General features: G+C 57.0%; 1 protein-coding gene across 1 annotated transcript; it reads left to right on the forward strand.

Annotated features, from left to right (window-relative positions):
• Positions 1–5,577: 5,577 nt before the first annotated feature.
• Positions 5,578–25,990, forward strand: MRPL14 (mitochondrial ribosomal protein L14). Its single transcript, XM_077281956.1, has 3 exons — positions 5,578–5,695; positions 5,825–5,895; positions 25,515–25,990. Exons 2-3 carry the CDS (start codon positions 5,831–5,833, stop codon positions 25,879–25,881), a joined length of 432 nt encoding a protein of 143 aa, XP_077138071.1. The 5' UTR covers positions 5,578–5,695; positions 5,825–5,830; the 3' UTR covers positions 25,882–25,990.
• The last annotated feature ends 1,371 nt before the right edge of the window (positions 25,991–27,361 follow it).

Below are 27,361 nucleotides of genomic sequence, written 5' to 3' on the forward strand. Positions count from 1 at the left end.
ACAGTGTATACCAGAGACTGCCCCATATATAGTGTATACCAGAGGCCGCCCCATATACAGTGTATACCAGAGGACGCCCCATATACAGCTCCTACCAGAGGCCGCCCCATATACAGTGTATACCAGAGGCCGCCCCATATACAGTGTATACCAGAGGCCGCCCCATATACAGTGTATACCAGAGGCCGCCCCATATACAGTGTATACCAGAGGCCGCCCCATATACAGCTCTTACCAGAGGCCGCCCGATATACAGCGTATACCAGAGACCGCCCCATATACAGTGTATACCAGAGGCCGCCCCATATACAGTGTATACCAGAGACTGCCCCATATACAGTGTATACCAGAGGCCGCCCCATATACAGCGTATACGAGAGGCCGCCCCATATACAGTGTATACCAGAGGCCGCCCATATACAGCGCCTAGCAGAGGCCGCCCCATATACAGTGTATACCAGAGACCGCCCCATATACAGGGTCTACCAGAGGCCGCCCCATATACAGCGTATACCAGAGGCCGCCCCATATACAGTGTATACCAGAGACTGCCCGATATATAGTGTATACCAGAGGCCGCCCCATATACAGTGTATACCAGAGGCCGCCTCATATACAGCTCCTACCAGAGGCCGCCCCATATACAGTGTATACCACAGGCCGCCCCATATACAGTGTACACCAGAGGCCGCCCCATATACAGTGTATACCAGAGGCCGCCCCATATACAGTGTATACCAGAGGACGCCCCATATACAGTGTATACCAGAGGCCGCCCCATATACAGCTCTTACCAGAGACTGCCCCATATACAGTGTATACCAGAGACCGCCCCATATACAGTGTATACCAGAGGCCGCCCCATATACAGCGTATACCAGAGACCGCCCCATATACAGTGTATACCAGAGACCGCCCCATATACAGTGTATACCAGAGGCCGCCCCATATACAGTGTATACCAGAGGCCGCCCCATATACAGTGTATACCAGAGGCCGCCCCATATACAGCGTATACCAGAGCCCGCCCCATATACAGCGTATACCAGAGGCCGCCCCATATACAGTGTATACCAGAGACCGCCCCATATACAGCGTATACCAGAGGACGCCCCATATACAGCTCCTACCAGAGGCCGCCCCATATACAGTGTATACCAGAGGCCGCCCCATATACAGCGCCTAGCAGAGGCCGCCCCATATACAGTGTATACCAGAGACCGCCCCATATACAGGGTCTACCAGAGGCCGCCCCATATACAGCGTATACCAGAGGCCGCCCCATATACAGTGTATACCAGAGACTGCCCCATATATAGTGTATACCAGAGGCCGCCCCATATACAGTGTATACCAGAGGCCGCCCCATATACAGCTCCTACCAGAGGCCGCCCCATATACAGTGTATACCAGAGGCCGCCCCATATACAGTGTATACCAGAGGCCGCCCCATATACAGCTCCTACCAGAGGCCGCCCCATATACAGCGTATACCAGAGCCCGCCCCATATACAGGGTCTACCAGAGGCCGCCCCATATACAGCGTATACCAGAGGCCGCCCCATATACAGGGTCTACCAGAGGCCGCCCCATATACAGCGTATACCAGAGACCGCCCCATATACAGTGTATACCAGAGGCCGCCCCATATACAGTGTATACCAGAGGCCGCCCCATATACAGGGTCTACCAGAGGCCGCCCCATATACAGCGTATACCAGAGGCCGCCCCATATACAGTGTATACCAGAGACTGCCCCATATATAGTGTATACCAGAGGCCGCCCCATATACAGTGTATACCAGAGGACGCCCCATATACAGCTCCTACCAGAGGCCGCCCCATATACAGTGTATACCAGAGGCCGCCCCATATACAGCGTATACCAGAGGACGCCCCATATACAGCGTATACCAGAGGCCGCCCCATATACAGTGTATACCAGAGGCCGCCCCATATACAGCTCCTACCAGAGGCCGCCCCATATACAGTGTATACCAGAGGCCGCCCCATATACAGCTCCTACCAGAGGCCGCCCCATATACAGCTCCTACCAGAGGCCGCCCCATATACAGCGTATACCAGAGGCCGCCCCATATACAGCTCTTACCAGAGGCCGCCCCATATACAGTGTATACCAGAGGCCGCCCCATATACAGTGTATACCAGAGGCCGCCCCATATACAGCTCCTACCAGAGGCCGCCCCATATACAGCTCCTACCAGAGGCCGCCCCATATACAGCTCCTACCAATGGCCGCCCCATATACAGCGTATACCAGAGGCTGCCCCATATACAGTGTATACCAGAGGCCGCCCCATATACAGCGTATACCAGAGGCCGCCCCATATACAGCGTATACCAGAGGCCGCCCCATATACAGCTCTTACCAGAGGACGCCCCATATACAGCTCCTACCAGAGGCCGCCCCATATACAGCGTATACCAGAGGCCGCCCCATATACAGTGTATACCAGAGGCCGCCCCATATACAGCGTATACCAGAGACCGCCCCATATACAGTGTATACCAGAGGCCGCCCCATATACAGTGTATACCAGAGGCCGCCCCATATACAGTGTATACCAGACAGTGCCCCATATACAGCTCCTACCAGAGGCCGCCCCATATACAGCGTATACCAGAGGCTGCCCCATATACAGTGTATACCAGAGGCCGCCCCATATACAGTGTATACCAGAGGCCGCCCCATATACAGCGTATACCAGAGGCCGCCCCATATACAGCGTATACCAGAGACCGCCCCATATACAGCTCCTACCAGAGGCCGCCCCATATACAGCGTATACCAGAGGCCGCCCCATATACAGTGTATACCAGAGGACGCCCCATATACAGTGTATACCAGAGGCCGCCCCATATACAGCGTATACCAGAGACCGCCCCATATACAGCTCCTACCAGAGGCCGCCCCATATACAGCGTATACCAGAGGCCGCCCCATATACAGCTCCTACCAGAGGCCGCCCCATATACAGTGTATACCAGAGGCCGCCCCATATACAGCGTATACCAGAGGCCGCCCCATATACAGCGTATACCAGAGGCCGCCCCATATACAGCTCTTACCAGAGGACGCCCCATATACAGCTCCTACCAGAGGCCGCCCCATATACAGCGTATACCAGAGGCCGCCCCATATACAGTGTATACCAGAGGCCGCCCCATATACAGCGTATACCAGAGACCGCCCCATATACAGTGTATACCAGAGGCCGCCCCATATACAGTGTATACCAGAGGCCGCCCCATATACAGTGTATACCAGACAGTGCCCCATATACAGCTCCTACCAGAGGCCGCCCCATATACAGCGTATACCAGAGGCTGCCCCATATACAGTGTATACCAGAGGCCGCCCCATATACAGTGTATACCAGAGGCCGCCCCATATACAGCGTATACCAGAGGCCGCCCCATATACAGCGTATACCAGAGACCGCCCCATATACAGCTCCTACCAGAGGCCGCCCCATATACAGCGTATACCAGAGGCCGCCCCATATACAGTGTATACCAGAGGACGCCCCATATACAGTGTATACCAGAGGCCGCCCCATATACAGCGTATACCAGAGACCGCCCCATATACAGTGTATACCAGAGGCCGCCCCATATACAGCTCCTACCAGAGGCCGCCCCATATACAGCTCCTACCAGAGGCCGCCCCATATACAGCTCCTACCAGAGGCCGCCCCATATACAGCGTATACCAGAGGCCGCCCCATATACAGCTCCTACCAGAGGCCGCCCCATATACAGCGTATACCAGAGGCCGCCCCATATACAGCGTATACCAGAGGCCGCCCCATATACAGTGTATACCAGAGACTGCCCCATATATAGTGTATACCAGAGGCCGCCCCATATACAGTGTATACCAGAGGACGCCCCATATACAGCTCCTACCAGAGGCCGCCCCATATACAGTGTATACCAGAGGCCGCCCCATATACAGCGTATACCAGAGGACGCCCCATATACAGCGTATACCAGAGGCCGCCCCATATACAGTGTATACCAGAGGCCGCCCCATATACAGCTCCTACCAGAGGCCGCCCCATATACAGTGTATACCAGAGGCCGCCCCATATACAGCTCCTACCAGAGGCCGCCCCATATACAGCTCCTACCAGAGGCCGCCCCATATACAGCGTATACCAGAGGCCGCCCCATATACAGCTCTTACCAGAGGCCGCCCCATATACAGTGTATACCAGAGGCCGCCCCATATACAGTGTATACCAGAGGCCGCCCCATATACAGCTCCTACCAGAGGCCGCCCCATATACAGCTCCTACCAGAGGCCGCCCCATATACAGCTCCTACCAGAGGCCGCCCCATATACAGCGTATACCAGAGGCTGCCCCATATACAGTGTATACCAGAGGCCGCCCCATATACAGCGTATACCAGAGGCCGCCCCATATACAGCGTATACCAGAGGCCGCCCCATATACAGCTCTTACCAGAGGACGCCCCATATACAGCTCCTACCAGAGGCCGCCCCATATACAGCGTATACCAGAGGCCGCCCCATATACAGTGTATACCAGAGGCCGCCCCATATACAGCGTATACCAGAGACCGCCCCATATACAGTGTATACCAGAGGCCGCCCCATATACAGTGTATACCAGAGGCCGCCCCATATACAGTGTATACCAGACAGTGCCCCATATACAGCTCCTACCAGAGGCCGCCCCATATACAGCGTATACCAGAGGCTGCCCCATATACAGTGTATACCAGAGGCCGCCCCATATACAGTGTATACCAGAGGCCGCCCCATATACAGCGTATACCAGAGGCCGCCCCATATACAGCGTATACCAGAGACCGCCCCATATACAGCTCCTACCAGAGGCCGCCCCATATACAGCGTATACCAGAGGCCGCCCCATATACAGTGTATACCAGAGGACGCCCCATATACAGTGTATACCAGAGGCCGCCCCATATACAGTGTATACCAGAGGACGCCCCATATACAGTGTATACCAGAGACCGCCCCATATACAGCTCCTACCAGAGGCCGCCCCATATACAGCGTATACCAGAGGCCGCCCCATATACAGCTCCTACCAGAGGCCGCCCCATATACAGTGTATACCAGAGGCCGCCCCATATACAGCGTATACCAGAGGCCGCCCCATATACAGCTCCTACCAGAGGCCGCCCCATATACAGCTCCTACCAGAGGCCGCCCCATATACAGCGTATACCAGAGGCCGCCCCATATACAGTGTATACCAGAGGACGCCCCATATACAGTGTATACCAGAGGCCGCCCCATATACAGCGTATACCAGAGACCGCCCCATATACAGCTCCTACCAGAGGCCGCCCCATATACAGTGTATACCAGAGGCCGCCCCATATACAGCGTATACCAGAGGCCGCCCCATATACAGCTCCTACCAGAGGCCGCCCCATATACAGTGTATACCAGAGGCCGCCCCATATACAGTGTATACCAGAGGCCGCCCCATATACAGTGTGACACACAGCGCCCCCTGTAGTCTGGGTCCTGTAGCTGCACTAATATCTGACAGGTCGGGGACGCGCCGGTGCTCGGAGAGTAAACACGCACGGAGGGACGAGACAGCGGGCGCGTGCACGCACAGTCACGTGTTCCGATCCGAGTCCTCTATCCCCGGTGTAGCAGAGCGCGGTAAGCAGCGGCGGGGTCAGTGTGACTACAACTCCCAGCAGTGTCCGCTCTGTGGCTGCAGGCGGCGCATTGCTGGGAGGATGGAGGTCCTGGTGCCGCGGCGTCTCCTCATGTGTCGTCTCTCTACAGGGCGAGATGGCGGCGGCGGCCATCAGGAGAGCGGTGACCCTGAGCTGGAGGACGAGCGCCCGGCACCTGAGGTGAGGACACCGAGTATAGCGCCCCCCCCCCCGCGTGAGGACCCCGAGTATAGCGCCCCCCCCGGCGAGAGGACCCCGAGTATAGCGCCCCCTCCAGCCTGAGGACCCCCGAGTATAGCGCCACCCCCCCCACGTGAGGACCCCGAGTATAGCGCCCCCCCCCCCCCCCGCGTGAGGACCCCGAGTATAGCGCCCCCCCCCCCCCCCCGCGTGAGGACCCCGAGTATAGTGCCCCATCCCCGAGTGCGAGGACCCAGTGTATAGCGCCCCATCCCCGAGTGCAGGGACCCAGTGTATAGCGCCCCATCCCCGAGTGCGAGGACCCAGTGTATAGCGCCCCATCCCCGAGTGCGGGGACCCAGTGTATAGCGCCCCATCCCCGAGTGCGGGGACCCAGTGTATAGCGCCCCATCCCCGAGTGCGGGGACCCAGTGTATAGCGCCCCATCCCCGAGTGCAGGGACCCAGTGTATAGCGCCCCATCCCCGAGTGCGAGGACCCAGTGTATAGCGCCCCATCCCCGAGTGCGAGGACCCAGTGTATAGCGCCCCATCCCCGAGTGCGAGGACCCAGTGTATAGCGCCCCATCCCCGAGTGCGGGAACCCAGTGTATAGCGCCCCATCCCCGAGTGCGAGGACCCAGTGTATAGCGCCCCATCCCCGAGTGCGGGGACCCAGTGTATAGCGCCCCATCCCCGAGTGCGAGGACCCAGTATATAGCGCCCCATCCCCGAGTGCGGGGACCCAGTGTATAGCGCCCCATCCCCGAGTGCGAGGACACAGTGTATAGCGCCCCATCCCCGAGTGCGGGGACCCAGTGTATAGCGCCCCATCCCCGAGTGCGAGGACCCAGTATATAGCGCCCCATCCCCGAGTGCGGGGACCCAGTGTATAGCGCCCCATCCCCGAGTGCGAGGACACAGTGTATAGCGCCCCATCCCCGAGTGCGAGGACCCAGTGTATAGCGCCCCATCCCCGAGTGCAGGGACCCAGTGTATAGCGCCCCATCCCCGAGTGCGGGGACCCAGTGTATAGCGCCCCATCCCCGAGTGCGAGGACCCAGTGTATAGCGCCCCATCCCCGAGTGCGGGGACCCAGTGTATAGTGCCCCATCCCCGAGTGCAGGGACCCAGTGTATAGCGCCCCATCCCCGAGTGCGAGGACCCAGTGTATAGCGCCCCATCCCCGAGTGCGAGGACCTAGTGTATAGCGCCCCATCCCCGAGTGCGAGGACCCAGTGTATAGCGCCCCACCCCCGAGTGCGAGGACCCAGTGTATAGCGCCCCACCCCCGAGTGCGAGGACCCAGTGTATAGCGCCCCATCCCCGAGTGCAGGGACCCAGTGTATAGCGCCCCATCCCCGAGTGCGAGGACCCAGTGTATAGCGCCCCATCCCCGAGTGCGAGGACCCAGTGTATAGCGCCCCATCCCCGAGTGCGAGGACCCAGTGTATAGCGCCCCATCCCCGAGTGCGAGGACCCAGTGTATAGCGCCCCACCCCCGAGTGCGGGGACCCAGTGTATAGCGCCCCATCCCCGAGTGCGAGGACCCAGTGTATAGCGCCCCATCCCCGAGTGCGGGGACCCAGTATATAGCGCCCCATCCCCGAGTGCGAGGACCCAGTGTATAGCGCCCCATCCCCGAGTGCGAGGACCCAGTGTATAGCGTCCCATCCCCGAGTGCGGGGACCCAGTGTATAGCGCCCCATCACGGAGTGCGGGGACCCAGTGTATAGCGCCCCACCCCCGAGTGCGAGGACCCAGTGTATAGCGCCCCACCCCCGAGTGCGAGGACCCAGTATATAGCGCCCCATCCCCGAGTGCGAGGACCCAGTATATAGCGCCCCACCCCCGAGTGCGAGGACCCAGTGTATAGCGCCCCACCCCCGAGTGCGAGGACCCAGTGTATAGCGTCCCATCCCCGAGTGCGAGGACCCAGTATATAGCGCCCCATCCCCGAGTGCGAGGACCCAGTGTATAGCGCCCCATCCCCGAGTGCGGGAACCCAGTGTATAGCGTCCCATCCCCGAGTGCGGGGACCCAGTATATAGCGCCCCACCCCCGAGTGCGAGGACCCAGTGTATAGCGCCCCATCCCCGAGTGCGGGGACCCAGTATATAGCGCCCCATCCCCGAGTGCGAGGACCCAGTGTATAGTGCCCCATCCCCGAGTGCGGGGACCCAGTGTATAGCGCCCCATCCCCGAGTGCGAGGACCCAGTGTATAGTGCCCCATCCCCGAGTGCGAGGACCCAGTGTATAGCGCCCCATCCCCGAGTGCGAGGACCCAGTGTATAGCGCCCCATCCCCGAGTGCGAGGACCCAGTGTATAGCGCCCCATCCCCGAGTGCGAGGACCCAGTGTATAGCGCCCCATCCCCGAGTGCGAGGACCCAGTGTATAGCGCCCCATCCCCGAGTGCGAGGACCCAGTATATAGCGCCCCATCCCCGAGTGCGAGGACCCAGTGTATAGCGCCCCATCCCCGAGTGCGAGGACCCAGTATATAGCGCCCCCACCCCCGAGTGCGAGGACCCAGTGTATAGTGCCCCATCCCCGAGTGCGAGGACCCAGTATATAGCGCCCCATCCCCGAGTGCGAGGACCCAGTGTATAGCGCCCCATCCCCGAGTGCGAGGACCCAGTGTATAGCGCCCCATCCCCGAGTGCGAGGACCTAGTGTATAGCGTCCCATCCCCGAGTGCGAGGACCCAGTGTATAGCGCCCCATCCCCGAGTGCGAGGACCCAGTGTATAGTGCCCCATCCCCGAGTGCGAGGACCCAGTGTATAGCGCCCCATCCCCGAGTGCGAGGACCTAGTGTATAGCGCCCCATCCCCGAGTGCGGGGACCCAGTGTATAGCGCCCCATCCCCGAGTGCGAGGACCCAGTATATAGCGCCCCATCCCCGAGTGCGAGGACCCAGTGTATAGTGCCCCATCCCCGAGTGCGAGGACCCAGTATATAGCGCCCCCACCCCCGAGTGCGAGGACCCAGTATATAGTGCCCCATCCCCGAGTGCGAGGACCCAGTATATAGCGCCCCACCCCCGAGTGCGAGGACCCAGTGTATAGCGCCCCATCCCCGAGTGCGGGGACCCAGTGTATAGCGCCCCATCCCCGAGTGCGAGGACCCAGTGTATAGCGCCCCATCCCCGAGTGCGAGGACCCAGTGTATAGCGCCCCATCCCCGAGTGCGAGGACCTAGTGTATAGCGCCCCATCCCCGAGTGCAAGGACCCAGTGTATAGCGCCCCATCCCCGAGTGCGAGGACCCAGTGTATAGCGTCCCATCCCCGAGTGCGAGGACCCAGTGTATAGCGCCCCATCCCCGAGTGCGAGGACCCAGTATATAGCGCCCCACCCCCGAGTGCGAGGACCCAGTGTATAGCGCCCCATCCCTGAGTGCGAGGACCCAGTATATAGCGCCCCACCCCCGAGTGCGAGGACCCAGTGTATAGTGCCCCATCCCCGAGTGCGGGGACCCAGTGTATAGCGCCCCATCCCCGAGTGCGAGGACCCAGTGTATAGCGCCCCATCCCCGAGTGCGAGGACCCAGTGTATAGCGTCCCATCCCCGAGTGCGAGGACCCAGTATATAGCGCCCCACCCCCGAGTGCGAGGACCCAGTGTATAGCGCCCCATCCCCGAGTGCGGGAACCCAGTGTATAGCGTCCCATCCCCGAGTGCGGGGACCCAGTATATAGCGCCCCACCCCCGAGTGCGAGGACCCAGTGTATAGTGCCCCATCCCCGAGTGCGAGGACCCAGTGTATAGCGCCCCATCCCCGAGTGCGAGGACCCAGTGTATAGCGCCCCATCCCCGAGTGCGGGAACCCAGTGTATAGCGTCCCATCCCCGAGTGCGAGGACCCAGTGTATAGCGCCCCATCCCCGAGTGCGAGGACCCAGTGTATAGTGCCCCACCCCCGAGTGCGAGGACCCAGTGTATAGCGTCCCATCCCCGAGTGCGAGGACCCAGTGTATAGTGCCCCATCCCCGAGTGCGAGGACCCAGTGTATAGCGCCCCATCCCCGAGTGCGAGGACCTAGTGTATAGCGTCCCATCCCCGAGTGCGAGGACCCAGTATATAGCGCCCCATCCCCGAGTGCGAGGACCCAGTGTATAGTGCCCCATCCCCGAGTGCGAGGACCCAGTATATAGCGCCCCCACCCCCGAGTGCGAGGACCCAGTATATAGTGCCCCATCCCCGAGTGCGAGGACCCAGTATATAGCGCCCCACCCCCGAGTGCGAGGACCCAGTGTATAGCGCCCCATCCCCGAGTGCGGGGACCCAGTGTATAGCGCCCCATCCCCGAGTGCGAGGACCCAGTGTATAGCGCCCCATCCCCGAGTGCGAGGACCCAGTGTATAGCGTCCCATCCCCGAGTGCGAGGACCCAGTGTATAGCGCCCCATCCCCGAGTGCGAGGACCCAGTATATAGCGCCCCACCCCCGAGTGCGAGGACCCAGTGTATAGCGCCCCATCCCCGAGTGCGAGGACCCAGTATATAGCGCCCCACCCCCGAGTGCGAGGACCCAGTGTATAGTGCCCCATCCCCGAGTGCGGGGACCCAGTGTATAGCGCCCCATCCCCGAGTGCGAGGACCCAGTGTATAGCGCCCCATCCCCGAGTGCGGGGACCCAGTGTATAGCGTCCCATCCCCGAGTGCGAGGACCCAGTGTATAGCGCCCCATCCCCGAGTGCGAGGACCCAGTGTATAGCGTCCCATCCCCGAGTGCGAGGACCCAGTATATAGCGCCCCACCCCCGAGTGCGAGGACCCAGTGTATAGTGTCCCATCCCCGAGTGCGAGGACCCAGTATATAGCGCCCCACCCCCGAGTGCGAGGACCCAGTGTATAGCGCCCCACCCCCGAGTGCGAGGACCCAGTGTATAGCGCCCCATCCCCGAGTGCGAGGACCCAGTGTATAGTGTCCCATCCCCGAGTGCAGGGACCCAGTGTATAGCGCCCCATCCCCGAGTGTGAGGACCCAGTGTATAGCGCCCCATCCCCGAGTGCGGGAACCCAGTGTATAGCGCCCCATCCCCGAGTGCGAGGACCCAGTATATAGCGCCCCACCCCCGAGTGCGAGGACCCAGTGTATAGCGCCCCATCCCGAGTGCGAGGACCTAGTATATAGCGCCCCATGCCCGAGTGCGAGGACCCAGTATATAGCGCCCCACCCCCGAGTGCGAGGACCCAGTGTATAGCGCCCCATCCCCGAGTGCGAGGACCCAGTGTATAGCGTCCCATCCCCGAGTGCGAGGACCCAGTATATAGCGCCCCATCCCCGAGTGCGAGGACCCAGTGTATAGCGCCCCATCCCCGAGTGCGAGGACCTAGTATATAGCGCCCCATCCCCGAGTGCGAGGACCCAGTATATAGCGCCCCACCCCCGAGTGCGAGGACCCAGTGTATAGCGCCCCATCCCCGAGTGCGAGGACCCAGTGTATAGCGTCCTACCCCCGAGTGCGAGGACCCAGTGTATAGCGTCCCACCCCCGAGTGCGAGGACCCAGTGTATAGCGCCCCACCCCCGAGTGCGAGCACCCAGTGTATAGCGCCCCACCCCCGAGTGCGAGGACCCAGTGTATAGTGCCCCATCCCCGAGTGCGGGGACCCAGTGTATAGCGCCCCATCCCCGAGTGCGAGGACCCAGTGTATAGCGCCCCATCCCCGAGTGCGAGGACCCAGTGTATAGCGTCCCATCCCCGAGTGCGAGGACCCAGTATATAGCGCCCCACCCCCGAGTGCGAGGACCCAGTGTATAGCGCCCCATCCCCGAGTGCGGGAACCCAGTGTATAGCGTCCCATCCCCGAGTGCGGGGACCCAGTATATAGCGCCCCACCCCCGAGTGCGAGGACCCAGTGTATAGTGCCCCATCCCCGAGTGCGAGGACCCAGTGTATAGCGCCCCATCCCCGAGTGCGAGGACCCAGTGTATAGCGCCCCATCCCCGAGTGCGGGAACCCAGTGTATAGCGTCCCATCCCCGAGTGCGAGGACCCAGTGTATAGCGCCCCATCCCCGAGTGCGAGGACCCAGTGTATAGCGCCCCATCCCCGAGTGCGGGGACCCAGTGTATAGCGTCCCATCCCCGAGTGCGAGGACCCAGTGTATAGCGCCCCATCCCCGAGTGCGAGGACCCAGTGTATAGCGTCCCATCCCCGAGTGCGAGGACCCAGTATATAGCGCCCCACCCCCGAGTGCGAGGACCCAGTGTATAGTGTCCCATCCCCGAGTGCGAGGACCCAGTATATAGCGCCCCACCCCCGAGTGCGAGGACCCAGTGTATAGCGCCCCACCCCCGAGTGCGAGGACCCAGTGTATAGCGCCCCATCCCCGAGTGCGAGGACCCAGTGTATAGTGTCCCATCCCCGAGTGCAGGGACCCAGTGTATAGCGCCCCATCCCCGAGTGTGAGGACCCAGTGTATAGCGCCCCATCCCCGAGTGCGGGAACCCAGTGTATAGCGCCCCATCCCCGAGTGCGAGGACCCAGTATATAGCGCCCCACCCCCGAGTGCGAGGACCCAGTGTATAGCGCCCCATCCCGAGTGCGAGGACCTAGTATATAGCGCCCCATGCCCGAGTGCGAGGACCCAGTATATAGCGCCCCACCCCCGAGTGCGAGGACCCAGTGTATAGCGCCCCATCCCCGAGTGCGAGGACCCAGTGTATAGCGCCCCACCCCCGAGTGCGAGGACCTAGTGTATAGCGCCCCATCCCCGAGTGCGGGAACCCAGTGTATAGCGCCCCATCCCCGAGTGCGGGAACCCAGTGTATAGCGCCCCATCCCCTAGTGCGGGAACCCAGTGTATAGCGCCCCATCCCCGAGTGCGGGGACCCAGTGTATAGCGTCCCATCCCCGAGTGCGGGGACCCAGTGTATAGCGTCCCACCCCCGAGTGCGAGGACCCAGTGTATAGCGTCCCATCCCCGAGTGCGGGGACCCAGTGTATAGCGCCCCATCCCCGAGTGCGAGGACCCAGTGTATAGCGTCCCATCCCCGAGTGCGGGGACCCAGTGTATAGCGCCTCATCCCATAGTGCGGGAACCCAGTGTATTGCGCCCCATCCCCGAGTGCGGGGACCCAGTGTATAGCGTCCCACCCCCGAGTGCGAGGACCCAGTGTATAGCGTCCCATCCCCGAGTGCGGGGACCCAGTGTATAGCGCCCCATCCCCGAGTGCGAGGACCCAGTGTATAGCGTCCCATCCCCGAGTGCGGGAACCCAGTGTATAGCGCCCCATCCCCGAGTGCGGGGACCCAGTGTATAGCGCCCCATCCCCGAGTGCGGGGACCCAGTGTATAGTGCCCCATCCCCGAGTGCGGGAACCCAGTGTATAGCGCCCCATCCCCGAGTGCGAGGACCCAGTGTATAGCGCCCCATCCCCGAGTGCGAGGACCCAGTGTATAGCGCCCCATCCCCGAGTGCGGGAACCCAGTGTATAGCGCCCCATCACGGAGTGCGGGGACCCAGTGTATAGCGTCCCATCCCCGAGTGCGGGGACCTAGTGTATAGCGCCCCATCCCCGAGTGCGGGGACCCAGTGTATAGTGCCCCATCCCCGAGTGCGGGGACCCAGTGTATAGCGCCCCATCCCCGAGTGCGAGGACCCAGTGTATAGCGCCCCATCCCCGAGTGCGAGGACCCAGTGTATAGCGCCCCATCCCCGAGTGCGGGAACCCAGTGTATAGTGCCCCATCCCCGAGTGCGAGGACCCAGTGTATAGCGCCCCATCCCCGAGTGCGGGAACCCAGTGTATAGCGCCCCATCACGGAGTGCGGGGACCCAGTGTATAGCGTCCCATCCCCGAGTGCGGGGACCTAGTGTATAGCGCCCCATCCCCGAGTGCGGGGACCCAGTGTATAGTGCCCCATCCCCGAGTGCGGGGACCCAGTGTATAGCGCCCCATCCCCGAGTGCGAGGACCCAGTGTATAGCGCCCCATCCCCGAGTGCGAGGACCCAGTGTATAGCGCCCCATCCCCGAGTGCGGGGACCCAGTGTATAGCGCCCCATCCCCGAGTGCGGGGACCCAGTGTATAGTGCCCCATCCCCGAGTGCGGGGACCCAGTGTATAGTGCCCCATCCCCGAGTGCGGGGACCCAGTGTATAGCGCCCCATCCCCGAGTGCGGGAACCCAGTGTATAGCGCCCCATCCCCGAGTGCGGGGACCCAGTGTATAGTGCCCCATCCCCGAGTGCGGGGACCCAGTGTATAGCGCCCCATCCCCGAGTGCGGGGACCTAGTGTATAGCGCCCCATCCCCGAGTGCGAGGACCCAGTGTATAGCGCCCCATCCCCGAGTGCGGGGACCCAGTGTATAGCGCCCCATCCCCGAGTGCGGGGACCCAGTGTATAGTGCCCCATCCCCGAGTGCGGGGACCCAGTGTATAGTGCCCCATCCCCGAGTGCGGGGACCCAGTGTATAGTGCCCCATCCCCGAGTGCGGGGACCCAGTGTATAGCGCCCCATCCCCGAGTGCGGGGACCTAGTGTATAGCGCCCCATCCCCGAGTGCGAGGACCCAGTGTATAGCGCCCCATCCCCGAGTGCGGGGACCCAGTGTATAGCGCCCCATCCCCGAGTGCGGGGACCCAGTGTATAGTGCCCCATCCCCGAGTGCGGGGACCCAGTGTATAGTGCCCCATCCCCGAGTGCGGGGACCCAGTGTATAGCGCCCCATCCCCGAGTGCGGGAACCCAGTGTATAGCGCCCCATCCCCGAGTGCGGGGACCCAGTGTATAGTGCCCCATCCCCGAGTGCGGGGACCCAGTGTATAGCGCCCCATCACGGAGTGCGGGGACCCAGTGTATAGCGCCTGTGAAGGAAACCCAGTTCCTCCCACGTCACCATTAACTACCGTTATATGAAGCATTTCCCGGAGCGACTGGGAGTGGACAGAGGTCCAATGACATCCACAGCCACCCTCGAGAAAGGCTCTTCAATGATGGGCAGTTACCAGTGGGGCTTTGGGGCGCCGCCCCGCCTTCCCCACCCTCTGACAGGTGTCACACGAACGGCAGTAGGCAATTACCTCGGTCCTCATTCCAGGCCAGTAGAAATGCTGCGCTAGCCTGGCCCTGGTTTTAGCGATCCCTAGGTGTCCGGCCATGGGAATCTCGTGCGCTATCCGCAACAATTCCGCCCTGAACGCATAGGGTACCACTAACTGTCGGTCCCTGGGCCACGCCTCCGGTGAACCCTGCTGGACTGTTACCCGGTACAGCCGTCCCTGGTCCCAGACCACCCGCTCGCGGTCTGACTCCCCGGGAGGCTATGCCGCCTGCACCTTGAGAGCTTTCAGGCTAGCGTCAGCTTCAAACGCTGCCTGAAATCCCTGACTCAATGTGGCGAGAATGGACGACACTGCCACATCCGCTGTCAGCTCCCCGGGATCTGTCTCCTGGCCGCTGTCTGACTCGGCAGCCACTTGGTCAGAGAGGGGGAAGCCGTCGGACCTCTGCGAGGCTCCTTGGGCTCCGGCGCTCCCACTCCTGGTGACAGCGGCCACGACCGCTGTGCCCAACGATAGCGCCTGCTTCCCCCCGGCCCCTGACCAAGTCCCCGGGTCAGGCAGACTTCCCTGCACTCCTGACATCCCGGGTGTGGGGAACTCCTGCCCTGGGGTCTTACCTGGTGGCTCCTCTCCTGGAATGCCCCCTCCCCCCATGGCCTGTTCCTCTTCCTGCAGGGGCCCTAGATTCAGCAGGCTGGATTCACTTAGGGGCCCTACACTGCCCATAGCAGCCCCTTCCTCCTCCTCTGAGCTCTCCCCTACAGTCTCCTCACCTGTCCTCACTGTGAGCCCTGTGTGTGTGGTGTCAGTGTATGGATTACCTTCAGGTTTCACTCCCTCCTCCACTGTTGGAGGCACATTCAACACATCAACATTCACAGTAGAGTCATGACATTCTTGGGGAGCTGAACTTGGGGGTTCAGTGGCCACATACTGAGACACTAGCCACCCCAAATCAGTCCCAAGCAATACATTGGCAGGAATATTTGACGTTACTCCCACCTCCCGCATTCCCCTCCCGGCGCCCCAGTCCAAAAACACCTTGGCGACAGGCAGCGCCGGTTCCACGCCTCCAATTCCGGAGACGGAAAGGGTTTTCCCCGGTACCAAGTCTTGAGGGGACACCACCTCAGGACGTACCAGGGTTCGTTCAGCGCCTGTGTCCCGCAGTCCCATGACCGCTGAGCGGCCGATAGTGACTGGTTGGTAATTGTCCAGGGACCTCCCACCACCCCCTCCCACACATAAAACAGTGGACGGTTCCGGGGACAGGGATGGGGCCTTAAGACGCTGGGGACATGCAGACTTGAAGTGTCCCAACTGGTTGCAGTGATGACGTCTGGGTTCTGCACCTGGCCTGGAGAGGGCAGCAGGGGGGTACACCCCTTGCACTCTGGGGGCTGGGGAAACTGGGGCAGGATTGGGCTTACCCCCTCTCCAGGAGCTGCTGGCAGGCTTCTTCGGCTCAGGCGCCCTGTTATTGGCATACTCGTTTGCCAGGGAGGCTGTAGCAGAAGCCCCCTTCGGTTTCCGGTCACAGAGGAACTGCTGGAGGTCCTCTGGGCAGTTCCACAAGAACTGCTCCGTGACAAACCGTTCCTGGACCTCCTGGCGGGTGGTGAGCGCTAGACCCGAGGTCCAGTGCTCTGCAGCTCTCAGCAACGCCCGCATGTGGTCGGTCCAGGTGTCCTTTGGGCCCCGCTGCAGGCTCTGGAACTTCTTGCAGTAGGACTCCGGGGTGAGGTTGCAGTGTTGGATCAGGGCCCGCTTGATGCTGCTGTAGTCCTGCTCAGCCCCGGCAGCTAAGTCCCCCTAAACTTCCAGGGACTTACCCCTCAAACGGGGGGTCAGGTATCTTGCCCACTGATCCGGGGCCAGATGGTGTTGAAGGCAGGTCCTTTCAAAGGCCAGCAGGAAGGAATCCAGGTCTCCATCCTTCTCAAGCAGAGGGAAGTCCTCGGCCCAGACTTTGGAGGCCCTGGACTCTGGTGGTGCTGGGGCGTCCAGCGGGAGCCCGTGTTGAGCCATCTCCAGTCGGTGCTGGTGCTCCGCTGCCCGCTATGCAGCTCTCTCGGCCCGCTCCGCTGCCTCACGGCGTTCTGCACGCTCGGCCTCCGCTGCCTTCTCTGCAGCTGCCATGAGTCTCATATAGGCGTCTTCATTACCCGCCTCGAGACGTGCCACTGCCGCTGCAACAAGGGCCTCTGATGTGGACAGGCTGGGGCGGGTAGGTGGTGGGTAGTCCCTTGCCGGACTAAGCACGGGTGGCTGGCTCCTTGGGGAGTCTGGGCTGAGCTCCCCCTCGCCTTGAACAGTAAAGTCCATCATCACCTCCTCATCGACCATAGCACTGGCCTGCGCCCTCACTGCACTCCTGGTGCCATCTTTGGAACCTCTGGTTACTGACACAGCTGTAACCCTGACCTTGCACACAACTTATTATATCTACACTCTGACCGTCTAGTGCTGGGCTGACCTACAGACCCCAGCAGTGAAAGTTACCACTGGTAGTCTTTAGTGTCTGGGAGTAGGGGTCCCACGCACACTATTACTTTGATCCCACCCGCTGCCACCAATGTGAAGGAAGCCCAGTTCCTCCCACGTCACCAATCCGTGACGTCACTACACAGGCACAGCTCTCCGGCGCCCCCTTGGTCTCTCAGGTCAGTAAGGGAACTGCACCTAGAGCAAATGGCCGCCAGGGAGATTGCCCTGTTACCCACGCTGGGTATTCTAAGATTCGCAATCAGAGTAAAAGGATCAGCCCAAAATTAATTTATGATTTAATTGCCTTAAGGGCGCACTAGGTAATTACAAGAAATATACAGTCAAAATATATCAAGAGTTACAGTCAGAGTAAAATATAACAATAATAAGACAAGGCTTAGAGGTATAAAGCTGGAGGTCAATTTACCAGGTTGACGGTCGCTTGTGGAAGCCGGGGGGCTCAGCGTTCCGCAGGTCCAAGACTTAGTTGCCGGGCAGCCCCCAGAAAGCGTGTGCTTGCTCCCCTCTGGCTGGCATATGTGTTGTGAATTTGGTTTCTGGGCTCCCCCGGTGGTCACTGGTGGTACTGAACTTGTGTGCTTCATCTCCTCTGTTCACCTGTTTCCATCAGGATGTGGGAGTTTCTATTTAACCTTGCTCCTCAGTCATTTCTATGCCGGCCAACAATGTTACCAGAAGCCTTTTCTGTTGCATGTTCCTGCTCCTAGACTACTATCAGCTAAGTTGGACTTGTAGTCCTAAGATTGTTTTGCATTTTTGTTCCAGTTCTCTGTTTTTGAATATTTCTGAGGCTGGAAGCTCTTGTGAGCTGAAATTGCCACTCTGGTGTCATGAGTTGATATTAGAGTCTTAAAGTAATTTCAGGATGGTGTTTGAAAGGGTTTTCAGCTGACTGTGAAGTTCCCTTTTCTGTCTTCCTACTATCTAGTAAGCGGACCTCAATTTGCTAAACCTATCTTCATACTTCGTATGTCATTTTCCTCTAAAATCACCGACAATATATGTGGGGGCTACTGTCTGCCTTTTGGGGAAAATTTCTCTAGAGGTAAGCCAGGTCTGTATTTTCCTCTGCTAGGGTGAGTCAGTCCTCCGGCTGGCGCTGGGCGTCTAGGGATAAAACGTAGGCACGCTACCCGGCCACTGTTAGTTGTGCGGTAGGTTTAGCTCAGTCAGCTCGAGTTCCCATCTTCCAAGAGCTAGTCCTTTTGTATGCTTTCTACGGTCTCTTGCCATTGAGAACCATGACAGTTTGGCCGGCCATGAGTTAAAATAATTGGCAGAAGAAAGGAGAGAAAAGAAGTCTGCAGAGAATTTTTTTTTTTTCCCTGAGTTTGCTCATTAGTTGATTCACTAGCATCTATTCTTACTGCAGCCTTCGTCTCTCTCTCCTTCTAATCCTTGAATGGTTCTGATTTCACCTGATTAAAATGGATCCTCAGAGTTTAGCTATTGGTTTGGATAATCTCGCTATGAAGGTTCAAAGTTTACAGGATTTTGTAATTCATGCTCCTATATCTGAACCTAGAATTCCTTTACCTGAATTTTTCTCCGGGGATAGATCTCGCTTCCAGAATTTCAAACATAATTGTAAATTATTTTTGTCTCTGAGATCTCGCTCCGCTGGAGATCCTGCACAGCAGGTCAGGATTGTAATTTCCTTGCTCCGGGGCGACCCTCAGGATTGGGCATTTGCTTTGGCACCAGGGGATCCTGCGTTGCTCAATGTGGATGCGTTTTTCCTGGCGTTGGGGTTGCTTTATGAGGAACCTCATTTAGAGATTCAGGCTGAAAAAGCCTTGATGGCCCTGTCTCAAGGGCAAGATGAGGTTGAAATATACTGCCAAAAATTTCGTAAGTGGTCTGTGCTTACTCAGTGGAATGAGTGCGCCCTGGCGGCGAATTTCAGAGAGGGTCTCTCTGATGCCATTAAGGATGTTATGGTGGGGTTCCCTGTGCCTACAGGTCTGAATGAGTCCATGACAATGGCTATTCAGATTGATCGGCGTTTGCGGGAGCGCAAACCTGTGCACCATTTGGCGGTGTCTACTGAGAAGGCGCCAGAGATTATGCAATGTGATAGAATTCTGTCCAGAAGCGAACGACAGAATTTTAGGCGAAAAAATGGGTTATGCTTCTATTGTGGTGATTCAACTCATGTTATATCAGCATGCTCTAAACGTACTAAGAAGGTTGATAAGTCTGTTTCAATTGGCACTTTACAGTCTAAGTTTATTCTATCTGTGACCCTGATTTGCTCTTTATCGTCTATTACCGCGGACGCCTATGTCGACTCTGGCGCCGCTTTGAGTCTTATGGATTGGTCCTTTGCCAAACGCTGTGGGTTTAATTTAGAGCCTCTGGAAGTTCCTATACCTCTGAAGGGTATTGACTCCACGCCATTGGCTAGTAATAAACCACAATACTGGACACAAGTAACTATGCGTATTAATCCGGATCACCAGGAGATTATTCGCTTCCTTGTGTTGTATAATCTACATGATGTTTTGGTGCTCGGATTGCCATGGCTGCAATCTCATAACCCAGTCCTTGACTGGAAAGCAATGTCTGTGTTAAGCTGGGGATGTCAGGGGACTCATGGGGACGTACCTTTGGTTTCCATTTCGTCATCTATTCCCTCTGAGATTCCGGAATTTTTATCTGATTATCGTGACGTTTTTGAGGAGCCTAAACTTGGTTCACTACCTCCGCACAGAGATTGCGATTGTACCATAGATCTGATTCCGGGCAGTAAGTTTCCAAAGGGTCGTTTATTTAATCTATCTGTGCCTGAACATGCTGCTATGCGGGAATATATTAAGGAGTCCTTGGAAAAGGGACATATTCGTCCTTCGTCATCTCCCTTAGGAGCCGGTTTTTTCTTTGTATCTAAAAAAGATGGCTCTTTGAGGCCGTGTATTGATTATCGGCTTTTGAATAAAATCACGGTTAAATATCAGTATCCTTTGCCACTGCTTACTGATTTGTTTGCTCGAATAAAGGGGGCCAAGTGGTTCTCTAAGATTGATCTTCGTGGGGCGTATAATTTAGTGCGAATTAAGCAGGGGGATGAGTGGAAAACCGCATTTAATACGCCTGAGGGCCATTTTGAGTATTTAGTAATGCCTTTTGGTCTTTCAAATGCCCCTTCAGTCTTTCAGTCTTTTATGCATGACATTTTCCGTGAATATTTGGATAAATTTATGATTGTGTATCTGGATGATATTTTGATTTTTTCGGATGACTGGGACTCTCATGTCCAACAGGTCAGGAGGGTTTTTCAGGTTTTGCGCTCTAATTCCTTGTGTGTAAAGGGTTCTAAGTGTGTTTTTGGGGTTCAAAAGATTTCGTTTTTGGGGTACATTTTTTCCCCCTCTTCCATTGAGATGGACCCTGTCAAGGTTTAGGCTATTTGTGATTGGACGCAACCCTCTTCTCTTAAGAGCCTTCAGAAGTTTTTGGGCTTTGCTAATTTTTATCGTCGATTTATAACTGGTTTTTCTGATGTTGCTAAACCGTTGACTGATTTGACTAAGAAGGGTGCTGATGTTGCTGATTGGTCCCCTGCTGCTGTGGAGGCCTTTCGGGAGCTTAAGCGCCGCTTTTCTTCCGCCCCTGTATTGCGTCAGCCTGATGTTACTCTTCCTTTTCAGGTTGAGGTCGACGCTTCAGAAATCGGAGCTGGGGCGGTTTTGTCGCAGAAAAGTTCCGACTGCTCCGTGATGAGACCTTGCGCGTTCTTTTCTCGTAAATTTTCGCCCGCTGAGCGAAATTATGATATTGGTAATCGGGAGCTCTTGGCTATGAAGTGGGCTTTTGAGGAGTGGCGTCATTTGCTTGAGGGGGCTAGACATCAGGTGGTGGTATTGACCGACCACAAGAATTTGATTTATCTTGAGTCTGCCAGGCGCCTGAATCCTAGACAGGCGCGCTGGTCGTTATTTTTCTCTCGGTTTAATTTTGTGGTTTCTTACCTACCGGGTTCTAAAAATGTGAAGGCGGATGCCCTTTGTAGGAGTTTTGAGCCTGATTCCCCTGGTAATTCTGAACCTACAGGTATCCTTAAGGATGGAGTGATATTATCTGCTGTTTCCCCAGACTTGCGACGGGTCTTGCAGGAGTTTCAGGCGGATAGACCTGATCGTTGCCCGCCTGGTAGACTGTTTGTTCCGGATGATTGGACCAGTAGAGTCATCTCGGAGGTCCATTCTTCTGCGTTAGCTGGTCATCCTGGAATCTTTGGTACCAGGGATTTGGTGGCTAGGTCCTTCTGGTGGCCTTCCCTGTCGCGAGATGTGCGAGGTTTTGTGCAGTCTTGTGATGTTTGTGCTCGGGCCAAGCCTTGTTGTTCTCGGGCTAGTGGATTGTTGTTATCTTTGCCTATTCCGAAGAGGCCTTGGACTCACATCTCCATGGATTTTATTTCTGATCTCCCTGTTTCTCAGAAGATGTCTGTCATCTGGGTGGTGTGTGACCGTTTCTCTAAGATGGTCCATTTGGTCCCCTTGCCTAAATTGCCTTCCTCATCCGAGCTGGTTCCTCTGTTTTTTCAAAATGTGGTTCGCTTGCATGGTATTCCGGAGAATATCGTTTCTGACAGGGGAACCCAATTCGTGTCTAGATTTTGGCGAGCGTTCTGTGCTAGGATGGGCATTGATTTGTCTTTTTCGTCTGCTTTCCATCCTCAGACTAATGGCCAGACCGAGCGAACTAATCAGACCTTGGAGACTTATTTGAGGTGTTTTGTGTCTGCGGATCAGGATGATTGGGTTGCCTTTTTGCCCTTGGCGGAGTTTGCCCTCAATAATCGGGCTAGTTCTGCCACCTTGGTTTCTCCTTTCTTCTGTAATTCGGGGTTTCATCCTCGTTTCTCTTCCGGTCAGGTGGAGTCTTCGGATTGTCCTGGAGTGGATGCTGTGGTGGAGAGGTTGCATCAGATTTGGGGGCATGTGGTGGACAATTTGAAGTTGTCCCAGGAGAAGACTCAGCAGTTTGCCAACCGCCGTCGTCGTGCTGGTCCTCGTCTTTGTGTTGGGGACTTGGTGTGGTTGTCTTCTCGTTTTGTCCCTATGAAGGTTTCTTCTCCTAAGTTTAAGCCTCGGTTCATCGGCCCGTACAAGATATTGGAGATTCTTAACCCTGTGTCCTTTCGTTTGGACCTCCCTGCATCTTTTTCTATTCATAATGTCTTCCATCGGTCATTGTTGCGCAGGTATGAGGTACCGGTTGTGCCTTCCGTTGAGCCTCCTGCTCCGGTGTTGGTTGAGGGTGAGTTGGAGTACGTTGTCGAGAAGATCTTGGACTCCCGTGTTTCCAGACGGAGACTTCAGTATTTGGTCAAGTGGAAGGGCTACGGTCAGGAGGATAATTCTTGGGTGACAGCCTCTGATGTTCATGCCTCCGATTTGGTCCGTGCCTTTCATAGGGCTCATCCTGATCGCCCTGGTGGTTCTGGTGAGGGTTCGGTGCCCCCTCCTTGAGGGGGGGGTACTGTTGTGAATTTGGTTTCTGGGCTCCCCCGGTGGTTACTGGTGGTACTGAACTTGTGTGCTTCATCTCCTCTGTTCACCTGTTTCCATCAGGATGTGGGAGTTTCTATTTAGCCTTGCTCCTCAGTCATTTCTATGCCGGCCAACAATGTTACCAGAAGCCTTTTCTGTTGCATGTTCCTGCTCCTAGACTACTATCAGCTAAGTTGGACTTGTAGTCCTAAGATTGTTTTGCATTTTTGTTCCAGTTCTCTGTTTTTGAATATTTCTGAGGCTGGAAGCTCTTGTGAGCTGAAATTGCCACTCTGGTGTCATGAGTTGATATTAGAGTCTTAAAGTAATTTCAGGATGGTGTTTGAAAGGGTTTTCAGCTGACTGTGAAGTTCCCTTTTCTGTCTTCCTACTATCTAGTAAGCGGACCTCAATTTGCTAAACCTATCTTCATACTTCGTATGTCATTTTCCTCTAAAATCACCGACAATATATGTGGGGGCTACTGTCTGCCTTTTGGGGAAAATTTCTCTAGAGGTAAGCCAGGTCTGTATTTTCCTCTGCTAGGGTCAGTCAGTCCTCCGGCTGGCGCTGGGCGTCTAGGGATAAAACGTAGGCACGCTACCCGGCCACTGTTAGTTGTGCGGTAGGTTTAGCTCACAGTCAGCTCGAGTTCCCATCTTCCAAGAGCTAGTCCTTTTGTATGCTTTCTACGGTCTCTTGCCATTGAGAACCATGACACATATGCCCTGTTCCTTAGTTAGTCATCTTCCTCTGTTCTGCCCCACTCTCCAAATGTCCCAGCTCTTAACCCTGCTGTGTCCCTCCGCCTGTAGCTGGGTGGGCTTAGCAATCTCCACCCCTCTGCCTCCCTGCAAGATTTATTCCAATATATAATAAATGGGATAACTTCTCTCAGGATGATCGGATCAGTACCCGGGCAGTACCAGCGCATGTGGTTTGTTCTGCCGGTCGTACAGGGATCAAACCTGGACCCATTCGGTCGCTGTGGGGAGGCTCATCTCTATATCTCGGGTTTCAGAACTCCCACGGACCCAGGAGTCGCACTGTCAGATGCGCAATTTCTTTAGGGCGAGGGGGATATTTTTTATGAGCCGGTACCTCGGACGATGCGTCCATAATTCACGATTCCATGTTGGAGACGGTTCGACTGGACAGCCATAATAAATGTGTATCCTGTGGCCACTTGACATGCGTGCTTTAATTAAGCCCCTCAGGCACCTCTATGTCCCCTGCTGGTGTGGCTTCCTCACTCAGGCTTTGAAATGCCGTCTGCCTGCTACATGGTACTCAGCCCATTACCATACTAAAAGGAACTTTATTCATTAGAAAAGGTGGGGACCAGGAGCACTCCTCTCTGCAGACCTGTGACCAGGTGACAAAATGGAGTCATGCCAATCTCTGTTAGTATGCCCGTCCAAGATGGCGGCTGTTGCCTCATCCCTGAATGCGGGGACCCAGTGTTTTGCGCCCCATCCCCGAGTGCGGGACCCAGTGTATAGCGCCCCATCCCCGAGCGAGGGGACCCAGTGTATAGCGCCCCACCCCCGAGTGCGAGGACCCAATGTATAGCGCCTCATCCCCGAGTGCTGGGACCTAGTGTATAGCGCCCCACCCCCGAGTGCGGGGACCCAGTGTATAGCGCCTCATCCCCGAGTGCGAGGACCCAGTGTATAGCGCCCCATCCCCGAGTGCGGGGACCTAGTGTATAGCATCCCATCCCCGAATGCGGGGACCTAGTGTATAGCATCCCATCCCCGAATGCGGGGACCTAGTGTATAGCATCCCATCCCCGAGTGCGGGGACCTAGTGTATAGCGCCCCATCCCCCAGTGCGGGGACCTAGTGTATAGCTTCCCATCCCCGAATGCGGGGACCTAGTGTATAGCGTCCCATCCCCGAATGCGGGGACCTAGTGTATAGCGTCCCATCCCCGAGTGCGAGGACCTAGTGTATAGCGCCCCATCCCCGAGTGCGGGGACCTAGTGTATAGCGCCCCATCCCCGAGTGCGGGGACCCAGTGTATAGTGTCCCATCCCCGAGTGCGGGGACCCAGTGTATAGTGTCCCATCCCCGAGTGCGGGGACCCAGTGTATAGCGCCCCATCCCCAAGTGCGAGGACCCAGTGTATAGTGCCCCATCCCCAAGTGCGGGGACCCAGTGTATAGTGTCCCATCCCCGAGTGTGAGGACCCAGTGTATAGCGCCTCATCCCCGAGTGCGGGGACCCAGTGTATAGCGTCCCATCCCCGAGTGCGAGGACCTAGTGTATAGCATCCCATCCCCGAGTGCGGGGACCCAGTGTATAGCGCCTCATCCCATAGTGCGGGAACCCAGTGTATAGCGCCTCATCCTATAGTGCGGGGACCTAGTGTATAGCATCCCATCCCCGAGTGCGGGGACCTAGTGTATAGCGCCCCATCTCCGAGTGCGGGAACCCAGTGTTTAGCGCCCCATCCCCGAGTGCAGGGACCCAGTGGATAGCGCCCCATCCCCGAGTGTGAGGACCCCGAGTATATCACTTCCCTCAATTTATAGTTTCCTGCGTGTTCGGAGCTCCTTCCCCAATCGTCCTGTTGGTCAGTGACTATCTCCTATTTTGCTTCCAGCCTCTCCGCCCCGAGTGCCGCCATCCAGAAGCTGACCCGCGTGCGTGTGGTTGATAACAGTGCCCTGGGGACCTCCCCGTACCACCGGCCGCCGCGCTGCATCCACGTGTACAACAAGTCGGGGGTGGGGAAGGTTGGGGACACCATCCTGCTGGCCATTAAGGGGCAGAAGAAGAAGGCGCTCATCGTGGGCCAGAAGATGCCGGCCGCCTGCATGACGCCACGCTTCGACTCCAACAATGTGGTGCTGATCGAGGACAATGGCAACCCCGTGGGCACCCGGATAAAGACCCCCATACCGGCCATGCTGCGGCGCGAGGAGGGCAAGTACTCTAAAGTGCTGGCCATAGCCCAGACCTTACTGTGAGCGGGTGATGGAGCCACCCCAGAGCATGAAGACACGGACCCCGAGGACGAGCGGCGCCGCCACTGTGAACTCAGGACATGAATATTAAAGAGCAGCGGCTATTTCTACAGCTATGGCTCCGCCCCTCATTATATCCATAGACATCAATATAGAGGAAAGTATGTGCCCCCCACATCCACCTCCTGGGGCTTCTCTGTCCCCATCTACATCCATAGACATTAATATGGAGAAAGTATGTGCCCCCCACAACTGCCTCCGGGGGCTTCTCTGTCCCCATCTACATCCATAGTCATTAATATGGAGAAAGTATGTGCCCCCCACATCCTCCTCCGGGGGCTTCTGTCCCCATCTACATCCATAGACATTAATATGGAGAAAGTATGTGCCCCCCACATCTGCCTCCGGGGGTTCTCTGTCCCCATCTACATCCATAGGCATTAATATGGAGAAAAGTATGTGCCCCCCACATCCTCCTCCGGGGGCTTCTGTGTCCTTATCTACATCCATAGACATTAATATGGAGAAAGTATGTGCCCCCCACATCCACCTCCGGGGGGCTTCTCTGTCCTCATCTACATCCATAGACATTAATATGGAGATAAGTATGTGCCCCCCACTGTTGTGAATTCTGCTTTTGGGTTCCCTCCGGTGGTAGTAGGTGGTAATGCAGTTGTCCCTGGGTTGCAGTCCTGGTCAGGTGTGTCTGCTGATTGCAGTTCTGACTGGGGTATTTAGGTGTGCAGGATTCATTAGTCCTTGCCAGTTGTCAATTGTTGTTGGGAGGTGTTGGACCTCTGCTTGGTTCCTCCTGCCTTTCTGCCAAATCAGCAAAGATAAGTGTCTGTTTTTTTTTTCCTGTGGCACACATGCTATGTGCTTCACAACTCAGTGCTATTCTTTGTGTTTTCTTGTCCAGCTTAGATTGTGTCAGTATTTTCTCAGTCTTGTTGGATTCTCTGGAGTGGCAGATATACATTCCATGTCTTTAGTTAGATTGTGGAACTTTTTGTATTATCTGCTGTGGATATTTTTGGAAGGGTTTTAATACTGACCGCCTAGTAATCTGTCCTATCCTTTCCTATTTAGCTAGAGTGGCCTCTTTTGCTAAATCCTGTTTTCTACCTGCGTGTGTCTATTCTTCTCCTACTCAGTCATTATTCGTGGGGGGCTGCCTATCCTTTGGGGGTCTGCTCTGAGGCAAGATAGCATTCCTATTTCCATCTATAGGGGTATTTAGTCCTCCGGCTGTGTCGAGGTGTCTAGGGTATGTTAGGCACACCCCACGGCTACTTCTAGTTGCGGTGTTAGTTCAGGATTTGCGGTCAGTACAGGTTCCACCGACTGCAGAGAAAGTTTTCATGCGGCTCCAAGGTCACCAGATCATAACAGTACAACTGGCCCATAATGAGTTAAATGCATCTCAGAAGAAGGGAAGAAAAGTGTTGAGCCATTTTTTTTTCTGCAGTCTGTTTGGTCTTCT

Source organism: Ranitomeya variabilis, chromosome 2 (genome assembly GCF_051348905.1).
Source record: "Ranitomeya variabilis isolate aRanVar5 chromosome 2, aRanVar5.hap1, whole genome shotgun sequence".
In the NCBI taxonomy this organism is placed as follows: domain Eukaryota; kingdom Metazoa; phylum Chordata; class Amphibia; order Anura; family Dendrobatidae; genus Ranitomeya; species Ranitomeya variabilis.